General features: G+C 45.0%; 1 protein-coding gene across 7 annotated transcripts in view; it reads right to left on the bottom strand.

The window, feature by feature from the left end:
* Window positions 1-868: 868 nt before the first annotated feature.
* Window positions 869-8,410, bottom strand: part of LOC113026245 (A-kinase anchor protein 13-like) — a 62,064-nt gene continuing 54,522 nt past the window's right edge. For 6 of the 7 annotated variants that reach the window (XM_026174784.1, XM_026174783.1, XM_026174789.1 and 3 more), the window contains 12 exons: window positions 8,212-8,326; window positions 7,110-7,192; window positions 6,829-7,020; window positions 6,599-6,751; window positions 6,395-6,465; window positions 5,893-5,937; window positions 5,280-5,330; window positions 4,991-5,200; window positions 4,585-4,863; window positions 4,073-4,192; window positions 3,768-3,975; window positions 869-3,672 (listed from right to left, as the gene is read on the bottom strand). In XM_026174784.1, the coding sequence (XP_026030569.1) occupies window positions 3,617-3,672; window positions 3,768-3,975; window positions 4,073-4,192; window positions 4,585-4,863; window positions 4,991-5,200; window positions 5,280-5,330; window positions 5,893-5,937; window positions 6,395-6,465; window positions 6,599-6,751; window positions 6,829-7,020; window positions 7,110-7,192; window positions 8,212-8,326 (1,583 nt within the window). In that variant the 3' untranslated portion in view covers window positions 869-3,616. The remainder of the gene's footprint in view (window positions 3,673-3,767; window positions 3,976-4,072; window positions 4,193-4,584; window positions 4,864-4,990; window positions 5,201-5,279; window positions 5,331-5,892; window positions 5,938-6,394; window positions 6,466-6,598; window positions 6,752-6,828; window positions 7,021-7,109; window positions 7,193-8,211; window positions 8,327-8,410) is intronic. The other variant, XM_026174788.1, reaches the window with a different exon arrangement.

The following is an 8,410-nucleotide window of genomic DNA, read 5'->3' as shown; positions in this document are numbered from 1 at the left end:
CCACCTCAGCCCGTGACTGCCTCAGAAACAGACCTCGTGCAGCTCCGAGGTTGTTAAAAACAACAATGCACTCAAACTTTTGAGTCTGTTGCATTTTTCTTGAATTGTTGATGTTACCTTTCTGTTCCATCTTTTCACCTCCATCACTGTGACCGGTGGACCTGCACGTGAACTCCCATTTGTGGCTGCTAAAGAGTGTCTGAATTAATACAAATATGCAGATGTGCTGTAGTTAACTGCCTGTATAAAGACAGATATTGTGCACTGTGCTTTCAAGATTAGAGCCCTTAAATACGGAGTTATTTCTAAGGAGGTTGCCTAAGGGTTTGATAGACAAAGAGGGATCATGGGACAAATTCTAGAAAACAAATGCAGGATTTTCAGCCCGTCTGTACCTTGTATAGCACAGAATAGGAAGGGCACCTCAATCAGACTGAATACTTTCAATGAATAAACATCTACGGCAGCCCTGCACTGGTGACCCATCTGGGCCCCTGGACACACAGAGGCTAACACGATTTAACATCATCACAAGTAAAATGTTTCGCTGTGAAACTTGGTCAGGGGGCAATGACTGAATACTTCACTTTGCACATGGTGGTAAAACTGCTCCTGTTCTAATGTTAACTAACAAAATAAAAATCCATTTTCACTCAAAGTGATCTTCTGGTGACTTTCAGTGAAATGGTGCACAGATGATTCCAGTTCATTTACAGTCACACAGCTCGGTGGAAACACAGGTCCACATGCTCCTGTGAGAGGAGGGACTTTGACCAATGCAGCATACCAGGAGCTTCTCAACATCGCTCTCACTCCTCTGTCTCCTCTCAGCTAACATACTATCCGTGTACATAAAACCACACAGTGACAATAGCATAGTAATTTATTAGGATTGAACATTATATTTCCAGATCAGGAAGAAAGTAGACAAATAAAGCTTTTCTCTCACTTGAAATTTGTACATATTTACAAAATGTGTTGCTCTGCCTCCATCTTTTTTCTTTGGAAATAAAACAGAAACTTTGTACCTCGTGTTTTTATTCCAAAAACCTTTCAAGACGATCCCACACACAGCGAGAAAGATGGTGAAACTTTAATTTTTAATGGCTTTAGAAATATTTTTAGTGCACGGGAACAACACAGAGGCAGTGTCAGTGACTGAGCTTGTTTGTTGAGGGATCAGTGTACACTGATAACACTGTACTGCTGTGTGGTGGGTGGGTGGGTGGTGCTGGAGTGTCTGCTCCACTAAAATCCATCAGTGATCATCTGTTTGGTTGTGAGTGTGAAACGTGTCTTTAACCCTATAATGCCAACTGTTTCATATTTGATAGATGAGTCTTTGAGACTTTCTCCCCGCCGAAAAACAAATAACTTGCTCAACAAATCAACAATAAATAGTAAAAAAAAACCTAAATAAAAACAACCACATATATGCAAAATAATATTTAAGTTCTTTAAGAAAAATTGTCAGTAGTTTTAATGAACTACATTTGTTTTATAAATGTAATTTTCTAGTAATGATTGGTTCAGGCTTTACAGGGTTAACATGATTTGTGCCACTCAACACAAAAACATGACTAATGTATTAATGGGCTTGTTATGTATCATCCTTAATGGTTTCTTCTCAGTCATTTACCTGCTGCTCATATACTACACCCACACATACTTCCATCCAAGTGCAAAACTATTTTTTTAAACCTCTATTTCTGCAGTTTTTGAATTACTGCACTAAAAAGAAATGGATATTAGCAGAAATGCTTCTTTAGCCTCTCATCAAAATCTCGTCAGCCTCTATTCAAAGAGACCGTGTAAACAAAGGTCAGACTGCTGCTGGTGTAAAAATACTACACAATTTAGCATGTACTGTTTATATACCTGATCTTACTGCTGACTAGTTCCTCACGTCTCTGTTAAACCACTGTGCTGTCACTGTCGAGCATCCCGTGCTGCCATCTCTGTCCTCTGTTATCTGTGAGCAGACACTACAGCAGCGTCACGGAGCGCCACGAGCTTGAAAGTGTAATGCAGGAGTGTCAGTCTTTCAGTGTTGGTTTTATTTGTTAACTTTTGTTCTCACCTCTGCTGTTTGGTTAGAGTACTACCTGGTTAGAGCAGAGCTAAAGCACTTTTGCTGCATTAACCCCGCCCTCGGAAATATGACACTGAAGGCTACATATAATCATGTACACGCCCTGAGCGAGCCTCCCTGTGTGATGCACTGGGAGAATCCAGTTATCTGGAAACATAACGCTGCAGAAAAACAGAAGCACAAGTGATGAATATTTAATGGACTCTTCTCTTTGGCATGTTTGACTGGCTTCCTCGTAATGGCTCTGTTATCTGTTGTTCAAAGAGGAGCAGTTCAGCAAGGACACGCCATTTTTGTCATGACGAGAAGCAGCTGTCAACACAGGGGAATGCACACAAGCAGATTCAAACCAGTGGTGTGTATCACAGAAGTCTTCTTCTCACGTGTTTGTTCCACTTTTCAGCATTGGGCTGTTTAGTAAGAGTCAGGTGCTTCTATTAAAAAGAATAGGAATATTAAGCTTCATGTAGAGTAAACATAACAAGTGAGTGCAGCAGTAAGTAAAGCAATGTCTCGACCTCGACTGTCATTCCCCACACAGGTGGATGGAGCACACGAGCCTGTGGGTGTCCAGTGTATGATGGGTGTGTTATGCACACCGGCAGGGCTTTGTGAGGGTGAATAAAGGCAATAGAAATGGGGGTTAGAGTGGACCCTTGTCCACATGCAGAGGTATGTAGTGTTCTAATATAACAGTTGTCCTTCTTTGATTTCACTCTTGGCTGGGTTTGTGAACCATCTGTCTAATAAAATGTCCAGTTTCGTTATTAAAATCTTAAGTTGAATTTAAATCAGCGTATAAGAGTTTGGTGACTGTGATGGGAGAGCCCGGGTCAGTGCATGCTTTAGATATGTTGCTGCCGGGTCTGAAATGATAGCTTGGGCAGAAATGAAGGACCAATGAAATGAGCAGGAAGCTTGCTACACTGACATGTAAACAGTGCAGGGTCAGCTCTGTATAATGTACATTTCATCAGTACTTTGTTACAAATCAGATTAACTGCTGCTACACGTATACCTGCTGCCAGTGATGTACCAGACACATGGAAGGCACTTCAGCTCAAGATCAAATAAACACAGATTTTTTAATTTAAGGGGTCTGTTTCATTCACAATGAATGATGGTTTAACCTGCTGTGTGTGTGTGTGTGTGTGTGTTCTACAAGTAAGGAGTGCACAACAAGCAACAAAAGTTAGCTTCAGCAACACTTAAAAGAAATCTTGCTTGTGATTGGTCAAGTTAAGCTTTTCCAGGCTCAGGTGCTGTCGATGTTCGGACCTGCTGCTGGACAAACTCTTCTGAATCCATCCAGTTTGGCATTATTGGAGCGTGGGCAGGATAGTCTCCAGAGCAGTCTGTTACCTTGGGAAAGACTTCAGCTAAGTCAGTGTGTTACCCTGCCCGACCTTTGACCTTTGATGGTACAGTCTGTGTGACGGGAAGGCTGGGGCAATGTCTGGGGCCAAGCAGACAGAGACAGACACACACTGTCAGCTGTGCGACTGGGTGTTAGGAGTTCACTCTTCAGATGAAGAAGTCACTGTCGTTTGGAGAATCCAACATCACTGCACCTTTGTTTTCTAAAGACAAACACAAGAGTTATGTAGGAGGATACCAGTACACAGAACACCGCTCCACCCATGACCGTCTTCACTTTGAGTCGGTCTGACTGTACCTGTCTGCGCGTCCTTCCCTCCTTTTCCTTTCTTCTTTTTCTCCTTCTTCTCTTTGGATTTGGTCAGTTGAAGTAGTCTGGAGGGGAGCTGGGACTCCTTCTCTGCTCCCTGAGCCTTAGAGGAGAAGGGGTTGAAGTTTTTGCTCATCCTCTTGGATCCAATGCGGAGGAAAGGTTCTTTGGTTGGGGCGGAGGATGAGAGCTCCACCTGATGTTCACCCACAATATTAGTCATTCAAGGGCTCATGCAGCAGCTTCCTAAACTCTAACACAAACGCGGTTTTAAAGCAGGACCTTGTTCTTACCTCTTTGGCTTGTTCTGCTATTTCTTTTAAATCCAGATCCAGGGACCCGGTGCTGTGGAACCTTAAGGAGTCGTCTGAGTTTGTGGAGGGAGTGCGCTGGTACCTCTGAAGCTCCTCCAACTGCAAAAATGATTAGATCATGCATGAAGATGCGAGTGAGACGGTGAAGGATATCTATCGGTTCATTTCCACCAACTGGTTTTCTTTTTGAAGCTTCTGTCATGGCTCTGAGAGTCATTATGCCAAATTTCCACTCTCCACCTCCAAAACTTGGCATGGCAAGAGGAAGCAGACATGGAAAAACAGAATTCACTACATCCAGTGCATAAAATACTACAGCGTGCATGACATGTAGTTTACTGATTAATTTGTGATGATTAGGTGAACGTGCACAGAGACTACAGCTACACAGCAGCCTGCCTGTGACGGCACTCGAGCACTCGAGTGTCGTCACAGGCAGGCTGCTCGAGTGCATCAGACTAGCAGCGCCTTCATCATACATGACCTCTGACCTGCTCTCTATTTGCGTCCACCTTCTGATTGTCTCTCCTCAGAGCCTCCTCGTCTCTCTCCAGCCTCCTCTGCGCCTCCCTCAGCCACTCCACGTCTCTCTGGTACTCTTCTTTGCTCCTCTGTAACATCTGCATCTCTTCTGTCAGCTCCCGACATTTCCGCCTCGTCTGCTCCTCTTCCTCCCCCAGCCTCTCCTCCCGATCTGCCAGAGCTCTCTCTTTCAGCTCCCACTCTCTCTCTCGTTTCCTCTTTTCTTCCTGATGTGCAGCCTGCTGTTTCTAAAACAAACCACAAGTGTGATGTCACAAGAAGCTGGATGAAAACATGAATCCTGCCAAACAATGGAACGATGAGCTCACTGCAGCCATGACTCAACATGTGAAAGCAGCAGCAGTGAGAGCTAACCTGCAGGCTGGCCACCTCCTGCCGCTGCCTCTCCAAACTCCTGTGCTTCTCTTGCTCAATGAGGGAGGAGGGGCGCGAGCTAGTTGAGGATGAGAGCGAGGAGCAGGAGGAGGAGGAAGAGATGGACTGTCTGGAGGAGGTGGTGCTGAGTTGGCTGCTCAGGGCTTGCCTCTGGTCCTCAATAAATGAGTCCTGCTGGATGACCACAGCCTGCAGGCAGGGACAGACGGTCAATGTAAAGTGAAAACTTAGCCTGAACGTGACCTCTGCTGTAAACGTGTATGTGTACCTGCAGGGAAATGAGCAGCTCATGGAGACGTGTCACACTGCGCTGGAGCTGCTGGAGAAACACACCATCACACCAGAGTCAGTAAAAACAGCTCAAACTGCTGTTTATACAAATAAGACCTCCAGTACATCACATGACTGGGTTCATCTTTATTTTCCTCCTGACATGTAGAAAGAGCTAGGGATGGTCACAGTTGTCAAGAAAAAAATAACAGCTTATGCAACAACTTCTGTCCTTCTGCTGGTGTCTAAGAAGATAAAATGTGTAAACACCACCAGCAGGTGGCAGCACTGGACCTACAATTGCTTGCAGCACACCATTAAACAACAGGAAGAGAAGAAGTGGCTTTGCAGACAGCTGCAGCAGTCAGTGAAGACAAGCTTAGACTGGAAAATTCTCAGTGACGGCAGCTCATCACAGAAAGGAAGCAGAAACTGTATTCTTATGAAACAGCCACGTCCATATTTTCAGCATCACCTTCAAAGCAGTTTTGAAGCTTTTCTTGTAAAATATATTCTTTGTCCTGTCCTTATCAAAAGTCCTGTGTGATGTAGCTAAAGTGATGGAGTAGTACTAGTGTGTCTGTTTGTGTTTGAATGAGGAGCCCACTTACTTCATTGTTTCTCTTTAGCAGGGTCTGCAGGCTGGCAGTGGCTCCCTGAGGCACACACACACAGTTCATGTTAGCACATTGCAAAGTGCTGGTCAGGTAACATCAGGATGTGGACTGCAGCGAGCAGAAGTCAGAGGATGGTAAAGTTCTGAACCTCTGATGGCTCACAGGGGAAAAGTAAAGTGCTGTGCAAAAACATTTATCGCACATATTTCCATTTTTTAAAAATGACTGTGACGTCAGAGAAGCAGCCTTCGATGTCTGCTCTGACTGACACTATCAACTACACTATCGACTCAACTTCATAACACTAATACCTGCGCTGATCTTGTTCTTTATTACATATGGATTTCCCACTCTGTTTATAGCAGCCATGCCTCTTCCCATTTGATCAGTTAGGCACATTTCGTTTTCATCACAGTAAAACCTGCAGGAACGTATTAAAGAAATGAGTCGTCTTAAATGAGATGAATAACCCTATGTGAAACACACACATCCCTACCTTCTTCAGCACGCTGTCGGACTCAGTCCTGCGGAGGTCCACTGACTCCTCGCCCTCTTCCTTTTCTCCATCTGACAGTAAGAGGAGGTGAAGGCTTTTAAAGGCTGGTCATGATAAAGACAGCTGCTGTGATGACGGCAGAGTCGGTCTCACAGGAGCGTGAACACCTGCCCTGACATCTTTGATGACCTGCTCGTGTCTTACTCTTGCTGCTGTTCATCTGATGACTGTCGAAGCCTCCAAACGTCTCCGCTCGTCTGGGCAGGCAGACTGGTCCCACGGCGCCCCCTGTCAGGCCGCCTGGACCGCAGGCCGCTGCACCAAAACCTCCGCTGACCAAAGCATGCAGGGCCTCCACTGACAGAGAGGAACAGGTTTGAACACGTCATCTCTGAGATGCACATGACGAGAAGTAACCTCAGAGGCCTGCTCACCTTCTCTCACAGCATCATTTATGACCGGCTCTCCTTTGGTGACGTTATCAGGTGTGGCTCTGAACAACATCCGCTCCATGACCGATGTGTTAGCATCCTCTGGAGACAGACTGCAGTTACCCAGCTCTCTAAAGATGTGTATCTTCTCCTCCAATAGACTGATAATCTGCTCATCCTTCCTCTGCAGAAGCTCTGGAATCAGGGACAAATGCAAACACACTCAACATGACACGGGACTCCCCGCCCACTACAGCACGTTAACTGGAACATCGGCTGCTCACCGCGGATCTCCTTTGCTCTGTTCTCCTGGTGTCTCCGGTCTTCTTCCGTCTCACTTGGGAGTCCCTCATCCTTATCTTTCTCCCTGTCAGAACACAAATGAAGGCCTGGCGTGATGTTCGAATACTCTCCAGCTTCTGCTTTCAGCTCAGATAAATGTACCACATTGCTCACAACGCTCAAACGTGCACTGCTGGAAACAGAGCAGCTCGAACTCATTTGCTAGATAAAAAATGAAAAGCTTATTTTAAAGGCCCTACAAGCTCTGCACAGAGGTCTGCCATACTGAAGATTTTATTTCTACTTCTTTGTTAGGTTTTAATTTGTGGTTTCAGTTATTATTGTCAGTCATTTCATCTTAAACTGCTTTTAATTTGGCGATCGCACTTTAATTTAATCATTATTCTAATTAATCTTTTTTTGTTCCTGCTTCACAAACAGTTTTAACGTGTATTTGATTTCTTTACTGGTCAAATGTTGTTCTTTTTTCCTAAATGACCTTTTTCGCATTACTTAGCTGTGCTTGTGCTTAGCTTTGTCTAATGCACCATGCTACATCATGTACAGAGTTTGATGGCAGTGTTATCCACGGGACCTCACACTGTGCAGCACTACTTCTTCCAGCAGGGAAGAAATAAAGTTTTGCTTTTTTGAATAGATAATCCACAAATTGAGCTCCACACTTTGGAAATGGAGCATCTGTAAACGGACTGCCATACTTGCAGTCTTACTCACTCCTACAAGCCACATCAAAGCATACAGCCATACAGCACTTTACTTTGTGTTTATCCACCTCACACCCACGGCCTCTAAAAATCACCAGTGCAGCTGAGGCGCATGCTCGGACTGTGGGAGGAAGTCACGTAGGCACAGGGGGAACATGCAGACTAAAAGGCTTCAGCCAGGATTCAAATGAAAACTTTACTGCTGCGAGGAGACCGTGCTAACCGCTGCTCTGTGCTGAGCACCCACTACACTTGTGTAAAACATATTATTTCCTTTGACCCTTCATGTTAGGAACAAACTTCTGCAGAAAGGACTTGAAGTGCATCTGCCAGTGATCTTTGTGTGTGTGTGTGTGTGTGTGTGTGTGTGTATTCTCACATGCACTGCATAGCGTCCTGTATAATGGCCATCCATGTGTTGCGCTCCTCCTTGCTGCTGGCCAACACCTCCACCATTTCTGGCTTTTCTGTGCCAGCTGTGATCAGAAACAGACCTGCAGGAGACACGAGGCAATCCTTGATGAAACCATTGTGGTTCGTGCTGACTAAAAGCCAGACTGAATCACACAGTGACTGAA

The sequence above is a fragment of the Astatotilapia calliptera genome, chromosome 7 (genome assembly GCF_900246225.1).
Source record: "Astatotilapia calliptera chromosome 7, fAstCal1.2, whole genome shotgun sequence".
NCBI lineage: Eukaryota > Metazoa > Chordata > Actinopteri > Cichliformes > Cichlidae > Astatotilapia > Astatotilapia calliptera.
Note: the sequence above shows the minus strand (reverse complement) of the source record. Positions and strands in the feature narration are given on the sequence as shown.